Raw genomic sequence first — 19557 nt, 5'->3', positions numbered from 1 at the left:
ATTTGACTCACTGTTCTTGAGTACGCAGATGTAGCTGTACTGGACTCGATGAATTTGCTGCTGCTGCCGCCGGTGGCAATATGGCGCCACTGCCACGGCCTCGGCTGTGAGGCTGGCGTATTTTTTCTTCTCTGGTTTTGAGTTCCACTCTGAGTCCCTGCAGCATGTGCTGAGCTCAGCCACTGGGAGCTTTAGTTTGCTCCCTGCGCCGAACGATCCCGCCTGGCTGTTCCACAGCGGCTCACCTCGGCTTGCTGTAGCTGTCCGGTGAAATCGCCGCTGCCGCCGGCAGTATGGCACTGCTGCTGCGTCCTCGGGCATGAGGCTGGTGTATCTCCTCTGTGGCTCTGAGCTCTGTTCTCAGTCCGCTTTCTCTCTGGAGCCTGGTGATATTTTTGTTTCTCTGGTGATGGTGTTTTCTGGCTATGAAAGGCACTGATTTTGTGGTAATTGAGATTGGTTGTTAGCGGGGCTCTTAAGCCCCGCTTTTCGCGGTCGCCATTTTCCCGGAAGTTCCCAGGAGCTCAGGTTTTAATGTGTTTTGTTTGTCGGGCGTGGTGGCGCACGCTTGTAATCCCCGCGCTTGGGAGGCTGAGACAGGAGTATCGCACAGGTCTGAAGCCAGCCTCAGCTACTGAATGAGGCTTTCAGCAACTTAGTGAGACCCTTTTTCCAAATAAAATATAAAATAGGTCTGGGAGTATAGCCCAGAGGTAGAAAGCCCTTGAGTTCCACCCGCAGTACCACCAAAATAAATAATGTGTTTTGCTTGAGGGGTCTGTTAGTGAGACAAGTGATTATTTTTTGTCAGTTTTTTTGTCCATCTTTTACCTGCTGCATTTAGAAATGCTTATCTATCTTTCCATAAGACATTTCTTAAGGTTCTCATGTCTTTCCTTATAATTTCTATAATAATTGTTAACTATGTCACGAGTTTTAGCTCATTGCATTTATTTTAGAATATTATTGTCTAACAATTCCTGGGGAACATAGGACTTCAGAGCTAAGAACTTAGTCTTATTTTTCATTTGTATTTACTCATAACTCAGTGCCACTCCACTGTATAAATATTTATTGAAATCAAAATTTCAGAATACTCAAAGTATAGCAAGATTATTCATCTAAGTTTTTAGCACAGGACACTAACTTGGTTTTTTTGAAAAGCATATAAAAATGAGACATTTTTTCCTGCATTCTGGTCAGTCTTGCTTCCTGCTGGGGAATGTGCTAGAAATCAGATATTTTCTAGAACAGCCTGAGATTTTTAGCAATAAGCTCTGACAACACACTTTTATATAAGTGCCAAAAACTGTTGTTTTTATTTTAAAGATACATCAGCCAGGACATTCTGAAGAATAGTTAATAAACAATCTAGTTAGTCTAATTTGGAACACAATTAAAGAACATTTCCACTCTATACAAGTCAGATATTTGCTTTTCCTGGTTATAATTTCCATTTCCCAAATTAGAAGTTTTTATTTCATAAAAAGTATGTTTTCTTATGGCAGTCATCCTCAAAGTTTTGTGATTACTTTAAAATATAAATAGGTGTTATCAATTTATTAGTTACTCTGTGGCAGCTCCTATAAAAAGCCCAGTAGGTAGAACAATTAGGACATCATTTGGGCCCTAGTTGAAGTTCATAATTTGGCGAGAGACACAGATGTGTCAATAGTAACTACAGTAAAGGGCTTAATATGTGCTGGAATAGCTCTATGGAAAAGGAGCACAAGTGTAGAATCTGTGTGTGATAGAGTGTGAAAATACAAGGGTGAATTTGCTTTAAAGATGAATAGGAATTTTCCAGGAAGTGCAAGTCCAATTAGAATATCACTCTTACATAGGCACCTGAGAATCTCACGTGATTCTGGGTGGATGGAGAGGAGGGAGCCTGGCTATGAGGGAGTAGTAAGTGAGGCTAGGGAGAGAATATGGAGTCACATCATACTTTTCTATAATAAACAATATAAGAATTATATGTGAATTAAGTCATTGGAATTTTTAAATTGGGGACGAAAGATCATAACAGGTAAAAATTTCTGTTCTTTATCAAATATTTTTCTAATCTGTTCTACTTTCCTGGTTTTTATCCCTAATCATGTCTCCTCTAGACTTGTGCTACTGTAAAGGACAAGGATAAGGGTACATACTAGAGAAAAATTTAAGGAGTAGGAAGATAGAGCTTGTGCAATGATGGGGCTGAGAAGATGGAATCAGGATAGTTCTTGGGTTTCTAGTTGACCAGCTAGATATTGGGGCTGTTCAAAGACAGTTCGAAAAGAAACTTATGTGGAGTGGGTGTGTCACAGTGGATGGTCCTTGGAGCGGTGTCCTTGGCAGCGTTACTTTGCTTCCCTTCCCTTTGCCAGGCATTTCAAGTTTTGAAGAAAAGCTATACCCAAAACACTAAGTGCTAAATAATCTTAGATATAGAGAACTCAGAATATTTGGTCATCTTCAGATAACATCAGAATGGACAATGCCTGTCATTTAATTCTGTGCCCCACCTTCACAAAACATATAGATTGCTTGATGTTTAACTTGCAGAAAAGTAACATATTTGTAATTGGTCCTGAAAATCAAGGTAGATTTTTATTTATTTATTTATTTTTGGTGGTACTGGGGTTCTTGGAAGCCCTTCTACCTCTGGGCTACACTCCCAGATCTATTTTATATTTTTGAAACAGGGTCTCTTACGCCAGCGTGGCTGGCTTCAAACCTGCGCGATCCTCCTGTCTCCACCTCCCAAGCATGGGGATTACAAGCGTGCGTCACCACGCCCAGCCTGGTAGATTTTGATCCACTCAGAAAATAGATAAACAGACAAAAACCCTAAATGAACACATGTCCTGGATGATGACAACCTCATCTAGAACGTTGTCTTTCTGTTCACTGCTTCTTCTTTTTCTCCCTATAAATGTTCTCTGTCCCCCTGAGTTTCCTGAATTTGTGCTCTGAGGCAATAGGGACCCTGGGCCTCTCCTCTCAGCATGGAGGCCCTTATGCTGAATAAAACTACTTCCCTTCTCCTCAACACTTGTCTCTTAAATATTGGCTTTCCCACAGTGAACAGCCAGAACTGAGTCTGATAAATGGGAGTGCAAGAAAGACAATGAGTTCAATTTCAGACATTTTTTTTTTTTTGAGATTCAACTTTAGTTATGCATCTGGGCCTTAGGAGAGAAGTAAATACCTGTTAATTCACATTTAGTATTTGCTGTTACCTAAGAAGATGTGGATGGGATGGGGGTATTTTAAGAAGTGAATATGACTAAGAGTTTGCTACATGGAGAAAGTCAAGTGAGTAAAGTCTAGAAAAGCATTTTGCATTGAATCATTTAACCTCATGAATACCCTGAAGTGTAGGAATTATTATCCCCATTTTGTAGCCAAAGTAAGGTTAATTATTCTACTGAAAATTTCCTGGTATTGGAGGGTTTTTACATTGAGATTCAAACCCCAAAGCTCATATAATCTGCATATAATGAGGCAGCACTGTCAACTGAGAATAGCTCCTCATTTCATTCTTCTCGGCTTATTGTGGGCTCCTTGAGCCAGGGAAGTACATTATCTGTTTTTCCAATCTCTTCCAAGGTCAGGTCCACATTTCCTATAACTATAAACATGGATACTGTGAGACTATAGTAGTAAAGCTCACACAGATATCTGTGTCAATATTTTAGAGCAAAGTTCAGGGATTCTTTTTGGACAATTTGGATTTGAATGCCTGAAAATGAGGGAAAGTCAGTTATTAGTGTGCCAGGGCCTTGCCACTCCCTGTTGACTGACAGCTGGTCCATTCATGCCTCCTGCTTAGAATAAACACCTGAGTTCATAGTATTAGCTTTAACATCATACCTTATAGCAGGTGTTTCACACTTACTGAATTAAACTAACAAGCAAGACAGTTTTATTCTCTGGGAAAAGCAACCGGTAAGCTATCATTACTAAGATGCCACATTTAGAATGTTTCTTTTCTCAAAAGTAGACTGAAATATTCAAGATGCTTCTTAATTTTACTCTTCATGTATCTCTGATTTATATTTTCCAGTACTCTAAATGATCTTATGAACTGCACTATAGTTTCTGGTCTTAGAGTTTGTACTTAAAGTTTTCTTATCAGTCTTGTTCTGAAACTGAAATGAAGGAATGTGTAGTTGATCTGAATTGTTATTAAGTGTGACAGTTATCTGTTAAGAAGATATGCCCAACCCAGGCATGGTAGCACATGTCTGTAATCCAGTACTTGAAAGGCTGAGACAGGAGGATCTCGAGTTTAAGGTTAGTCTCAGAAATTTAGTGAGATCTTCAGCAACTTAGTGACACCTTGTTTCAAAAAGTAAAAAATAAAATGGGCCTGAGGGTTTTGCTCAGAGGTAGAATACTCCTGGGTTCAATCCCTAGAACCAAGAAAATAAAAATAAAGCTTGAAATACATAATGTCTGTTGAATTTCCATGGGAGTCCAAAGTTAAAAGAATTTTTGACAATCTTTGACCATAAATGATGAAGTTACTGACAATCAGTAGCAATCATGTTGGGTAGAAAGAGTTGAGACAGGAGCCAATCTTGGATTCTATCCATAGCTGGGCCATTAAATGAAAAAAAAATCAATTAGATCCATTGAGTGAAGGAAGCATTATGGCTCCTTAGTAAATAATGGCTTTCTTAAAAATAATCACCACTATGACTTTTTATTAATGTGTATCTAGACAAATATCTATTTCCTTTTTGACAACTAGCATAATAACAGTTTTTCTGTCTTCTCACTGGAGTTTTTTTGTGGCAGAATTTCTGGAGATGTGTTAAGCAGAATAAACCACTACATAAACACAAGGGATTATTAACTAGGAAGCTGCATCATCATTCCTGTGCACGAATCCCATTTGGACTAAGTGATGCTGTATATTTGCTCTCTGAGATGTCTCAGAATGTTCAGAAAACAGGTGATCTATTTTTCACAAGTGAGTCATAGAATCTTACATAGGATACAATTGTCAGGATAACAGTATTTATTGATCTTTGATTAGGTGTTAAATTCAACTTAACTCTTACAGTTATTAATAATAGTTTTGCTCATACTTTAGAAGGAGATTTTTAGGCATATAGATATGTGAATCTTGTTGCATTAAATGATTGAATATACAAATGGAAGGAAAGTATGAAGTACAGCACCTGGATTATACTGAAGTACCTCATCATTTTTCTGTTTTTTTACTTTTACTCTTTTAGTCATATGGTAAGTGGCTTCAGATAGAATTTTATTTTTTAGATATAAATTCTAAACAAATAATAGGTATAATGTATAAGTACATCATAGATTGTACTTGCTTCAAATGGATAGAAAACGGTCATGGGATATTTCTGAACGTATACGAACACACACATTTTCTTGCCTGAAACAGTTGTCTGCATTAGAATTAGGTAATAATGTTTTCCTATGTGATTTCTTTGTAGTTGTTAATATTCACATTGGTGTATTTCATCTAACCAAGGTATACCTTAATGGTTCAGAATACATTCTTTGGAGGATATCTTAATTCTTTTATTATATGGTTTCTCAGTTTTCTATTTGAATTTGAAGAACTCTTTTATTTTCACTTTTATTGAGTTTGTTCCATTAATGTGAAATATAAACTAGAAAATAAGTGTAGAAAGCAGTGAAGGCCTCTCTCTGCTGCTTAATGATGTCTTGATTATAAAATCTTGCATTTTCAATCCTCTTTTCTTCAAAACTTTATCTGTAGTTTGCTTTTTCCTCACCATTTTATATCCCTGAGTTTGGTTAAAGGAAAGTATTCCAAATTCTAATTTATGTTAGAGAGAAACATTAAATTAGCAGGTGTTTGTACTACTTTTTTGTTTTCTGATAGAACATGAAGCTTCCCAGTGACCAGTAAAACAGTTAGCATGCAGTATCTTGGCAGTAAGAAGAGTGGAAACAGAAGCCAAGCAAAAATGGAATCCAAATAACAAAGTAGACACAGGCTCTCCTGCTGCATGCCTTCTTAATCTTAAGAAAACAAATCTGCTCTTTATAAGCTCCCTTTTCCTCCCCTACCAGAGTGGTTTTGTCAGCTTCAGAAACCTCATCTAAACACCTGGAAGAGAAACTTGATAATTTGCATGTAGTTCTGCCTGGTTGAGCACAGTATGTGCTGAGCTATTCCATGTGGACAAGGATGTAGCTTAGTAAGGAAGATTTCTGATTTTCTAAAATGCAGGTTTGTCCAAGGGCAAATGGAATCAATTTCCAAGAAAATTATTTAGCTTTGCTCTCTCCGAGGATAGCTATTTCTTCTTGTTTTTATTTTTCAAACATCCAGATTTTCTTTTCTTTTCTTTTCTTTTTTAACATGAGCCCTCTGTACTAGTTTTTTTTTTTTTTTTTTTTTTTTTTTTTTTTTTTTTTTTTTTTTTTTTTTAATCATGGTGACCAAAATACCTGACAAGAACAGCTTAGAGGAAGAAAAGCTTATTTTGGCTTTTGATGTTTGAGGACTCAGTCCATGGTCAGCAGGCTCCAAGGCAGGGATGTCAAGGTAGGAGGATGTAGTGGGGGAAAGCTGGTCAGCTCCTGGCAACCAGGAGGCAGACAGGAGAAAAGGCATGAACAGATACAGCCCCCCTCAAGGCCACCTTCCAGCGACCTACTTCCTCCAGCCATGCCCATGTTTGAAATTTACTGCATTGGGGATCATACTTTGAACACATGAGCCTTTTGGGGACATTCAAACCTTCGCCCATTCAAAGTGGGTAGGAGATAAACAGCATATCATTCTCCCTTTAACATGGGAAGCATGACACAGGGCAGGTCCACAGCTAGGTATACCAGTGTTGTTTGCCAAGAGAAGGTACATACCATGGCTCTCTGCTTGGCTTTAATAACATTTTTGTTTTCTTTGATTTTGAGTAAGCTTTCTCTTATTATAGTATGACATATACTCAGAAATATTCACAGCTAAAAAATGTACAGCTTGATGAATTTTTCTTAACTGCACATGTAACTCACATCCAGGACAGGAAGTAGAAAATTACTAGAATCCAAAATATTCCATGCCGGGCGTGGTGGTGCACGCTTGTAATCCCCGCACTTGGGAGGCGGAGACAGGAGGATCATGCTGGTTTGGAGCCAGCCTCGCTGGCTTAAGAGACTTTGTTTCCAAATAAAAATATATAAAATAGGCCTGGGAGTGTAGCCCGGAGGGAGAAGGGCTTTCAGGAACCCCAGTACCACCAAAACAATAACAACAACAACAACAACAACAACAACAACAACAACAGCAACAACATATTCCTTATCCCTTTCCAGCCTTTAATCAGCCCTTACGAATAACCAGTATTTTTATTTCTAACACCATAGATTAGTTGGAGTGTGAACTTTATATATGGTATCAATCTTTTGCATGTGGTGTTTTTCATTCCATGTATTATATCATCGTATGTGGCTACATTTTTTTTAGTTCTCCTTACTTAGGGTTGCTTGCATTTTGGAACTATGATGTGCAAGGTTTCTACGAACATTTTAGTGTGTGTGTCTTGATGAACAAGTGAGCATATTTTCATAAGTGTGCATCCTTTCTGGGAGTGGAATAGCTGGGAAAATAGGGTGTGTCTATGCTCAGCTTTAGTAGATACTATCAACCAGTTTCCAAGAGTGGTATACCAATGATCTAATTAATATTTAATGTGAAGGTAAGTTGTGGGGAGCCATTAAGGCTTTCCCCTAGATTAGTGTCTCTGACTCAGCTGACTGTCCTTCGCCCAGAGTCAACAAGGTTTGGGGTTATGGAAAGTTCAAAGAGGTCTGAGAGAGGATCAGGTGGTGATGCCACGAGGGTACTGATAGGCCTATCTGTAATGTATGTGTTTTTTATTGGTCTTTATTGTATTCTGGTGGTGGTAGCATGAGAATGTTGATTGACCTGTGACTATATAAATACCTCTGGAAAAACAAACCCAGCGTCGGCGCAATAAAGATGAGATTGACCCAAAAGTAGGCATTGGCCAGGAGCGTCGGCGCAATAGAGAATACTGACCCAGGCATAGTCGTCGACCTGTAGGAAATATTGATCCAAGAACAGGGGTTGGCCAGTAGAGGTAGTAGGCTGGCGGCTCCCCCACGTTAGAATGAAAAATTCTTCATCCTCACGCCTCTCTTCAGAACCCATACTCTTGCCGGCTGGTTCTGGCAGTAAGTATAGTTTAATTTTTCTCTTTTAGCCAGGAGTGGTGTCACATGCTTATAATCCTAGTACTTGAGAGGGTGAGACAGGAGGATTTCAGGTTTGCGGCCAGCCTCAGCAACTTGTGAGGCACTCCACAATGTAGTGACACCCTGTTTCAAAATAAAGAATAAAAAATAGGGCTAGGGTTGTAGCTCAGAGGTAGAGTGCTCCTGGGTTCAACCCTCAGTACTAAAAAAAATCTCTTTTGCTATTATCATTGTTATATATAAATGTGTCTAAATTTCCTGTATTAAAGTATATTTTTCACAAATTTTATTTCTTGGAAAAATCACCTCTAAGGATTTTATCCCCCTTTGAGCTTAACTTCCTTTGACTTTTTTAATTAGTCTTTTTGTTTCTATAACAAAAATGTATAAAACTTGTAAAATGTGCTATATATGTCACTAGGTAATAGGATGTTAAATAAATAAGTTATAATCCTTGCATTCGAGACAAGTATGATGAAGTAGGAGAGGCAGCAATATTAACAGACAAATTTTTATTTATTTTACTCAAAATTGAAAAGCTACTTCCTTTATCTAGTGTTTCTAGATTTAGTTAAAAGTCTTTGTTATCAAGTTTTCATGATTTTTAGATATTTTTGTTTCGTGTTCTCCAATATAAATTTCTTTTATTCAAGGTGAGCAGACCAAATATTTTTAAGATTCCCTGATACAAAAGTAATCCTGTCTTTCCATGTGGTTTCTTACACTGATAGATAATGATGATTGCCCACAGGAATTCTGGTTCTAAACTTTGGTGTACATGTGTTTTTTACTTCTTATTTTATTTTTATATAACTTTAAGCTTAAAAATTAGAATATTTTCTTATGCCTTGTTTGGTATTTATTTATTTATTTATTATTTATTTATTTATTTGTTACTGAGCATGAAACACAGGGGCATTCTATCTGTGAGCGACACCCCAAAACCCCATTTTATTTTTATTTTCTTTTAAAGCAAAGTCTCACTAAGTTACAGAGGGCCTCGCTAAGCTGATGAGGCTGGCCACGAACCTGGGATTCTCCCGTGTCAGCCTCCCAAGTACTAGGATCACAGTATATGGTACCACGCTTGGCTTGGTATTTTAAATATAGGCAATATTTGGCCTTTGGGGCTAGCACATAATTTTATGTGAGCCTAACATCCTCCAGAACACTGCAGGATGACTCCCAGCTTCCTCTCCTGCCTGTAATTCATGCTGGATGAAAGCCCTGTAACCTTCACACACAGTGTTGGCTCCTAGCAGAAGCTGGTGATTCACATATTTTTACTTCTAGGCCATATTCTCTGAATTCTAGATGCATGTGTAGTGTATTTTCATTTAGATCTTATGCTGCATCTCACATTTGGTAGGTGACAAAATGTACTTTACCCTTCTCTTCAAAATACATACTTTTTCTTTATTTCCATCCTGATGAATGCATTACTGTGTATACAATTACTGAAATCATTTCCTAGATACTTCTACATAACTTCTCATTTCCATTTAAAAATCCCTAAAGCTTACCATTTTTACCTCTTAAATGTTACATGGATATATCCTGCAATAGTAAGATTCTAGCAAGAGTGTTTCATTTTTAGGCACTCATTGTTTCTTACCTGGACCAGGATTATCGCCTGGTCTAACTGATTTCAACGCCATCTCCCTTAATCTATTCAATAGGCTATTGCCAGAGAAGTGTTTGAAAATGCACATTTGAGCTTGTTTTCAGAGATCTTTGGTGTCGTGTGTGGGCTATCTCATGCCCACCTTCCCAGCTGGGTTCATCAACATCCCTACTTTTTCTGTGTTTGCAGCATCACCTACAGTGGTCTGTGTTCCTTGCCCTTTCATTTTTCAGGCCTGTGCACATTCTGTTTTCTTTGCCTGTTGTTTTGTTCTGCATTATTCATAGGCATAAATTCTATTTACTATTTAAGATTCACTTTATCTAAAATCCTGCCATTTACAACAACTTAGATGAATCTGGAAGGCATATGCTAAGTGAAATCAGCCAGACACAGAAAGACATTGTGGTTTAACTCCTCTGTGTTATCTCTAAGAGTCAACTCGGAGAAGCAGAGCTTTATAGTAATTTCCAGGGATGGAGTATGGGAAAAATACTGGTCAAAGAGACAAACTTATAGTTTTATAATAATTTATGAATATATAATTATAGCATAGTAATGATAAGTAATAATAGTGTATCGCTAACTTGAAACTTGATATTAACTATCTTCATAATACACTGTACACATGTACTATACTATGTGATTAATTTATTAGTTAATTTGAGTCCTGTAATCATTACATGATATATACATATCAGTGCATCATGTACACTTTGGATATATAAAATTTGTATGTAGCAATGATGACCCCCCAAATAAAAGCACTGGAAAAATATTCACTTTTTCTGGTAAATTTCTTTAATCCTTTTAAGCAGAGGTGTTGGGGCCCACTCGGCAGGACCGAGGTGGCACCCAGGCTTGTTGCCAGTGTGAACTCAAGATGGCGCCTGGGCTTGCAGCCAAGTCACGAGGCTCACGAGGCTGGCGGTGCCCTGAGCCTGCGCAGTGAGCCCTATCAGGCGCCTTACGGATAATTAGTGACACAACGCCTCGTGCTACCACCTGCCCGCCCAGGAGAAGGTTAAAAAGCGCGCATGCCCTAGCGGGGAGGAAGGAGAGGGAGAAGGAGCTAAGAGGGTTGGTGGACAGGAAGAGCAGTTCCTTGGCGGACTGCTCTGGGCTCCGAGCTGGGACGGACATGTTCACAAAGCCACCACTGTGACCGGTGTGTGCTGCAGCAGAGACGTAGAGTGCCACGGAGGAGGGTTGGTGGAGTGATGAGGGAGAAGATAGAAGACTGATGTTGTTTTTACCTGAGAGAGCATTAAAGAGGAACGGGAACTGTAAAAGAACCTGGGGTAATAAAACTGCTTGAGGAAGATCGTGTAAGAGTCGTCACTGCGCACGACAAATGGTGGCCCGTACGGGGACCTTCGCTTTGATCAGAACCTCAGCAGTCCAGGGCAGCTGGCTGGTAAGTACTCCTTGACTCCGGAAAGGGAGGAGGAGGCTCCGTTTACGGAGGGTTATTTTCCCCGATCAAAGGGGGCTCCATTAAGGAGGGCAGCTGGCTGGTAAGTACTCCTTGACTCCGAAAAGGGAGGAGGAGGCTCCGTTTACGGAGGGTTATTTTCCCCGATCAAAGGGGGCTCCATTAAGGAGGTAAATAAGGCTCGCGGATAAGCGAGGCTCGCGGAAAAGCGAGGGACAGCGCTGTATTTTCCCCGATCAAAGGGGGCTCCATTAAGGAGGATATTTTTTAGTGTAGGTAGGTTAGAGAATCGGGCTGGTCCTGATTCGACAAGATAGGAGTAAATAAGGCTCGCGGATAAGCGAGGCTCGCGGAAAAGCGAGGGACAGCGCTGTATTTTCCCCGATCAAAGGGGGCTCCATTAAGGAGGATATTTTTTAGTGTAAGCAAGTTAGAGAATCGGGCTGGTCCTGATTCGACTCCCTCTCCTAATCCGCCACCATAGATGGAAGACACCTGAGGTTAGTTGGAAAAGGCGCCTAATGTGTAAAGGATAGGTCAGAAGATTAGTTCCTAACGTAAGAGTTGTAAACTGCTGCTCGGTACAGTAGAGATGAGTTGTTTTCTTTAAGATCTTTGGGGAATTATTTCTACTTTCCCTCTTCCTTTACCTTGGTTAATGATAGTTTAGGTTGTTTTATTGATACCTGTTTTCTGACTTTCTGCTATGCTTCTATGCACCCTTGGAGACTTTGGAATTTCTGCTCTTATTGCTGTAATTGTGGCCTCTGTGGCCGTGGCAGTTATTGCAGCCACTATGAATGCTCTATCCTCACATGTGGCTGCTGGCATGGCTCAGTAAGCTCAATTATCTGGACTATATGTATAACGTATGTGCAGTATCAGAATTTCTCCCATGCAGGCAATTTGTTTCGTCAATTAAGCAAGATGCTTCTAGGAACTTGGAGCCGTGAATTTGAACACACCATGATTGAGCTATGAGCATCCATCGCTGCAATTAATTCTACCCGCGTGGAAGTCGCCGCAGTGCAACAATGAATGGACTTAATACACGGAACATTGGGTTTTTTAAAAGACTGGGGTGGCATGGCGTTCTGGGCATTCTTGCTGGTGGTAGCATGATGTTTCATGGTTGGATATATCAGGCGAACTCTACAACGCACACTGCAACAACAGCGCATATTGGTGCAAGCTCTGGCAGCCCTAGAAGCTGGCTTATCTCCCCATGTACGGCTCAGTATGCTGGATCGGTAGTCAGTGACGGGTAAGATCGTCCCCGGGACCTTTCAACCTAAGACAGGGAAACAATCATGCTATTGTTCTCCCAATGACGGGTAAGAATGGTCCTTGAGGGTCGGCAACCTAAGACAGGCACGATCCCGAGCCTTATTTTAATAAAACAAAAAGGGAGATATGTTGGGGCCCACTCGGCAGGACCGAGGTGGCACCCAGGCTTGTTGCCAGTGTGAACTCAAGATGGCGCCTGGGCTTGCAGCCAAGTCACGAGGCTCACGAGGCTGGCGGTGCCCTGAGCCTGCGCAGTGAGCCCTATCAGGCGCCTTACGGATAATTAGTGACACAACGCCTCGTGCTACCACCTGCCCGCCCAGGAGAAGGTTAAAAAGCGCGCATGCCCTAGCGGGGAGGAAGGAGAGGGAGAAGGAGCTAAGAGGGTTGGTGGACAGGAAGAGCAGTTCCTTGGCGGACTGCTCTGGGCTCCGAGCTGGGACGGACATGTTCACAAAGCCACCACTGTGACCGGTGTGTGCTGCAGCAGAGACGTAGAGTGCCACGGAGGAGGGTTGGTGGAGTGATGAGGGAGAAGATAGAAGACTGATGTTGTTTTTACCTGAGAGAGCATTAAAGAGGAACGGGAACTGTAAAAGAACCTGGGGTAATAAAACTGCTTGAGGAAGATCGTGTAAGAGTCGTCACTGCGCACGACACAGAGGGACATTCTTCTATCCTGTAATTTTATTTTAGTTTCCACATATATTGTTTGTCTCCCCTTCTGGTCTTTGAGTTCTTTATCTCTGCATTCCCAACAGCTGGCACATTATCCGAGGCTCATCAATATTTTTGAAAGCTGGGCGTGGTGGCGCACATTTGTAATCCCAGCATTCGGGAGGCTGAGTCTGGAGGATCATGGTTCATGGACAGCCTCGGCTACGTAGTGAGATGCTTTGCAACTTAGTGAGACCCTGTTTCAAATAAATAATAAACAATAGGGAAGGGGATGTAGCTTGGAGGTCAAATGCCCCTGGGTTCCATCCCCAGACCTGCAAAAAATAAATAATAAAAAAAATATTTTTTTAATAAATGGTTGAATTATTTGACACCTTAGAGCCCTCCACTTTTATATTAAGTGATCTTTAAAATCCCCAAATACATTTTGTTCTCTTGCCAGGGTTAAAACGTATATGTTACTTCTCCATGCATTTTCACAAACCTGTAAGGTCTTCCTTTGAATCCCATCTGTGAGTTTTTTCATCAGCTGGAAACATTTAATGTTTCCTTAACTTTGAAATCTCATGTAAGCTTCTTTTTTTTTCTGGAACATTTAAAAAAATATTAAATAAGTATCAATCTGTCAGGAGCCGAATTCTGTATACTTTTGCATCCAGAGAAATCCCTAACTGACTTTAACATTTAATTTATATTTTGACCTAGTTTAGAATCTTAGGATAAATAGACAATCTGTGAACCTTTATACCCATGATAACCCATTAGTTAAAACAAAACAACCACAAACACCGTTATAACATCTTTTATTTAGGAGAACAATAGTCATTATTTTTCTTTTTTTCTATGCATCTACTTACTACATTAAATTTATCATGCGTGATATTTTGGGTGAAAGATTCTTTCCTTTTCGATATTCCTTCCCTAAATTTCACCTTGCCCCTCTTTCCTCCATCCACTGTCATAATAAATTACTTTCACGCTCATGGATCCTGTCCTTGGCTTCATGGTCTTGCTATCTGGGGTACTAGTGCTCATTAAGGATTCTATAATTTCCTTGGGCACAGAAGACAAAGCATGGGGTCAAAAGCCAAAATGTATTCATATTTTTAAATTCCAAAATCCCCACAGCATTAAAATCACCACCGTGTATAGTAAGATACACACATAGCCACCATCAGAGCAACAGAAATAATATTTTAACTTTAGCCCTCTTTGTAAGAATTTATGTTCATAGTTTTTCACTTTTCAGAAACCATCAAATTTTGGACACCGCCAATCTAAATAAGTATAATATATAGGTCACGTCAGAAGAAAATACATGATAAATGGTGACTAGATTGTAAAATATGGAGAATCTTTCTCAGCTCTCCCTGCGTATTTGTAATTTTTATGGTTATTCTGCTGAGAAGCTTTGCATTCTACATATCAAACTGTCCTCTAAGTCACAATGTGATGAATGTAAGCAGTGTTATAAAATTGTGGGGAGTATGAACATCACTAAGACCACCAGAGGACAAAAAAGTATCCAAGTTTGATATATTTAAGGAACAAAGTAATTCTATAATCTTTTTATAATTCTTTACTGTTTCCCACACTTACTTCATTTCTGGAGAGCTAGGTACTCAGTGTTGGGATAAGGTTGACAGAAGTATCAATATCCCCAGTTGTACAAGCAGAAAAACCAAACTCTTGAATGGTAAATATTTTACCCAGTTTATAGTCCTTATGAACGAGTTGAAACTAGAACCCAGACCCAAAATAAGGGGGAAATTGCAGCAAGCCAAGAAAACCACAGAATGCCTTTTCTTGGATAATTAGTGAGTATAAACAGTGGGTTGACAGCTACTTCTAACTGTCCTCCCTACATCTTGTAAAAAAGCTAATCTCCCTAAATCCTGCCTGAAGTAGCAGACAGCCTTTATTTTCAGAAGGGAAGGAACTAAAAATATAGTAGCACAAGCCATTTATTAACTACAGACAACAGTTTTCTGAGGTGGCAGTGTTTTGAAAAAAAATAGCATGGAGTTTCAGGGTTTCATGGGGTTACAATTGAAAGACTTAGGTTTACATCTCCGTTCTTTTACTGGCCTCTTAATCTTCTTACACTAAATACCTCTTTAGATAAAATAGGGCCAATAATACAAGCCTAACTCCCTTGAAGGGTGTTGTGATGATCAGCTATATGGAAGTATAGAAGATATTATGTAGAAGTATGATATATAAGCAAGTCTTCGTGTGTGTGTGTGTGTGTGTGTGTGTGTGTGTGTGTGTGTTACTGAGAATTGAACCCAGGGGCATTCTACCTCTGAGCTACAGAGCTATACCCCCAGCTATATTTTAATTTTTTTTCTTATCTTGAAACATGGTCTTCCTAAGTTGTGGAATCTCCTTAAGTTGCTAAGGCTGGTCACAAACCTGTGATCCTTTTGCCTTAGACTCCCAAGTACTGGGATTATAGGCATGTGCTACCATGCCTGGTGAGCCCTCATTTTTTTTTTTATAGCACATATGGGAAATTCTTTATAACAACAAAGAGCATAACATAGTTGTTAGGATCAGGGCTTGGGAGTCATGTGATAGGTTATAATAGTAGAAATGTACAATATACCTCTACTACTTGGCTAAATAACTTGTTCTCTTGAAACATTAATTTTCTTATCTTAAAGTGGCATACTAATCACACTCATCCCAAATTGTAATGAAGATTATGTAATACATTATATGTGAAGCACAAAAACTATTATAAATGTCCATTAAATTAAAACTTCAAAACCAGGTGTGGTGGCACATGCTTGTAATCCCAGCATTTGGGAGGCTGAGACAGGAGGATCGTGTTTGACAGACAGCCTCAGCTACTTACTGAGGCCCTTGGCAGCTTAGTGAGACCCTCTTTCAAAATAAAGAATAAGATAGGACTGGGGGTATAGCTTGGAGGTAGAATGTCCCTGGGTTCCACCCCCAGTGCTGCAATAAGTAAATAAATAAATAAATAAATAAATAAATAAATAAATAAAATTTTAAACCAGAGAGAATAAATAAGATTTGGGAGAATAAGTTTAAATTTATTGAAAAATTACATAACACTGAAAGTTCCCAATTACCCTTTTCTCAGTTTGTTCCACTGTGTCTTAATATTTACCACAAGAAAAAATATTGATGCATCACTATCAACTATTAATAGTTGAACTTTAACAGATTTACCAATAGATAAATTTTACCAGATTTTCATGAATGTCTTCTGCCGGGGTCCAGCCTTAGCAGAGTCGGGGTTTGTGTGTTGATGAGGGGAAAACTGAGGCCGATGAGAGAAGACGCCACACGATTCAGATTCAATCTTCTTCATTTTTTTCAGGATTTGTTAGAGTTTTTATACTTTATATTTTGGCAGAAAAGCAAGATCATAGTCATGCAAGCAGGATTGCCAAGGACAGTAAAAATTATTATTTTCTATAAAGTTTAGGGCAAGGGTGCTGGACATAGTATATTTTGTCTCACTTCACAAGGCTGTCTCAAACTTAATCGTATACAGTGGCTCTCACTAAGGTCAGCTTGAACTTAATATTTGGCCCAATATTTTTATCTTTGGGAAGATATCTTTGCCATCTGATTCTCTCACAAGCCACTCCCCATCAGCTTTAGTTATAATGTTTATACATAAAATTCCAATTATACATATTAATCCAAATAATCCTGAAATAATTTTATGAAGAAAGGAATGCCAGACATACTTCATGGGGGATCTACGCCACTGCGGATCCCCTGATCGAGCTTTCTCAAGATCTGCATGAAATTGCTGTGGGAGTCTTCCTCTGTTCCAGAACCTAGTTCAGAGTATCATATCACATTTATTTGCCATGTCTTCTAAGTCTTTTCTAGTTTAGGGCAGTTTGACGATCAGTCTCCTTAGTTTTCCTCATCTTAATGGCTTTGAGGAATACTCCCCAAGTACCATGTAGGTTGATTGTATTTCTTGAGATTGGATTGGGGTTTATGGATTTTTGGGGGAGAATATCATAGAAATGGCATGCTCTTTTTTGCCACAATATGTCAAAAAGTGCATGATAGCCATGTGATACCACTGATGATATCAACTTTTGTTCCTTGGTTAAGGTGGTACTTGTCAGAATTTTTTCAATGTATCTTAAATTGGTTTGGGTTAGCTATCATGTAGATAGGTAGTTTTTCCCCTCTCTTCATAAAGCTTTTCATTTAGATTTAATTCAAATTGTCATCTCTGCAGAAATATACTTGCTGAGTGCTAATCAAAGCAGCTTTCCTACCTCAAGTCAGTCTCTATGACATTTTACTTTTGTGTTTTCTTCATTGAATTTATCACTAATTAAAGTTGCCTCATATATTTGTCTACCTAATTTATTGTTTGTCTATAGGCCCCTGTCCTCCCATACAATGACATAAGCTTGAGAGGACAGGTCCTTGCAGATGGCTCACATTTGGATACTGGGAGTCTAGCAGATGGCTGGCATCTGCTCAGTGCTCAATAATTATTTGTTTAATAAATATCAAAGGAAGAAGAATCCAGGATTGATTAGTATTTCTAAAAAAAGAGCAGAAAAATAGCTGAATGGCGAGAGGCTTTATTTGGTGTTTTTTTAATTTGCTTCATTTCTGTTTTGATGAGAAGTTAAATGCAGTTATCAATATTTATGGGCAAAAGTAATCAGCACCTTTATACTTTAAGCTCTTTTATAATGCACTTAATAATGTGAATGCCAAAGTATTGTAGAGACTGATGAGGATATGATTGACAAACATTAAGATCTACCTGGTTTTTACATATCTGCACCATTGTGATTTTTATTTGGGAACTGTCTCTCCATCCCTATTGTAAAACTTCAGAATTTGGAGCAGTGCAGAAATGCCTTTGATTAACTTATAACTGTCTTTTTTGTGTCTATTAGCTTTTTCATTTTTATAGATAGAAAGATCTTCTGTGTATAAAGCTTTAGCCATAACCCATGATAAGAAACTACTTTTTAATTTTCCTTCTCAGGACTTAAAATCTCCAAACCAGAGGGATGAAATTGCAGGTGCCCGGGCCACATTGAAGGAGAACTCTCCACTCTTGCATTCAATCTGTTCAGCTTGTTTGGAGCATTCCGATGTTGCTTCTCTCAAAGCCAGTAAGGATACCGTCTGTGAAGAAATTCAGAATGCCCTCAATGTAATTTCAAATGCTTCCCAAGGCATCCAGAATATAGCAGCCCCATTGGAACCACAAGCAGCAACCCTGGGAAGTGCACTTGATGAGCTGGAGGTAAGTCTAGAGAAAGGCAAAGTGTGATTTGATGTCTCAGTACAAAAATAAACAAAAGCTGGCTTTCAGATCCATATGTTGGAGTTTAGAGTATGAGAGGATAAAAATCCACTTATCATTCGCTATGATCTTCTTTTGTCCTCTAATGATTTACAGGAAAATATTCTTTCAGTAGACTTCTGATTCCTTTACACTTCTGCCAAGAAAGCCAGTGACTCTGAATCAGAATTGTGCAGTAAATGGAAATGATGACTTTATTTTACATAGGTCAACTTCTGTAATGCAGGATTTATTCACTCTGCACATGATTACTATTGGTGCTATTCTATGTGCTTGGGATATGTCTAATCACTGCCATTCACTAGAGCTTGCATGTTAGCAGGGGAATATAGGCAATAAATTATTTAATATGTTATGAGGAAAAGGTGAGATACTATCAGAGGCCTAAAGGAGGCTGGAAGATGGAGCAGATGGAGACCTGTAGCAAAGGCTCAGAGACGTGTTACTTGTGTTTAAGTGACAGTAAAAAGCCAGGGTGCTGGGCTGGAAGACAGCAAGGGGACAAGAAAACAGCCAGTGGGACCAGGCTATGGGGGCTGAGTAGAATCCCCTGTGAGTGCATTAAGGGTCCATTTTAAGCTTTTGCATGCTGAGACTTGTGTTTTAAAAGGACTATGTTGGCTGTGTGTGTAGCATAAACTGAAGATGAAAAACCAGGGGAGAGTCTCTGGTGGTAGCTCAGGTTCCATTCTCACACTTTACATGCCCCACCTCATTCCACCTCACATTTTGGTCAGCAACAAGGGGGCATCACTGGACATCAAGACTTCATTTTGTAAGTAGAATCAACTGGATTTTGACAGAATAGATGAGGGACATGAGAAAAAGGGACGATCCTAGCTGGTGTCGTGGGCTGGGTCCTTCGGAACCACACAGAATGGAGTTTGATATATAAGATGGTAGTAGAAATTAACATCTGGGAAAGGAAAAAGGAGGGAACAAGACTGGAGAGAGAGAAGTCTACCTGAGAGTCAGACCCCAAAC

The 19557-nt window shown here is 39.3% G+C and overlaps 1 protein-coding gene across 2 annotated transcripts in view; it reads left to right on the top strand.

Moving 5' to 3' along the window:
* Nucleotides 1–19557, top strand: part of CTNNA3 (catenin alpha 3) — a gene marked incomplete at both ends in the record, with an annotated part of 1656346 nt that overhangs the window by 341563 nt on the left and 1295226 nt on the right. Inside the window, one exon of one of the 2 annotated variants that reach the window (XM_080694112.1) lies at nucleotides 18206–18513. In XM_080694112.1, coding sequence (XP_080550238.1) covers nucleotides 18206–18513 — 308 coding nt within the window. The remainder of the gene's footprint in view (nucleotides 1–18205; nucleotides 18514–19557) is intronic. The other variant, XM_080694111.1, reaches the window with a different exon arrangement.

Source organism: Muscardinus avellanarius (assembly GCF_963383645.1).
Source record: "Muscardinus avellanarius genome assembly, chromosome: 4".
NCBI classification, from domain to species: domain Eukaryota; kingdom Metazoa; phylum Chordata; class Mammalia; order Rodentia; family Gliridae; genus Muscardinus; species Muscardinus avellanarius.
Note: the sequence above shows the minus strand (reverse complement) of the source record. Positions and strands in the feature narration are given on the sequence as shown.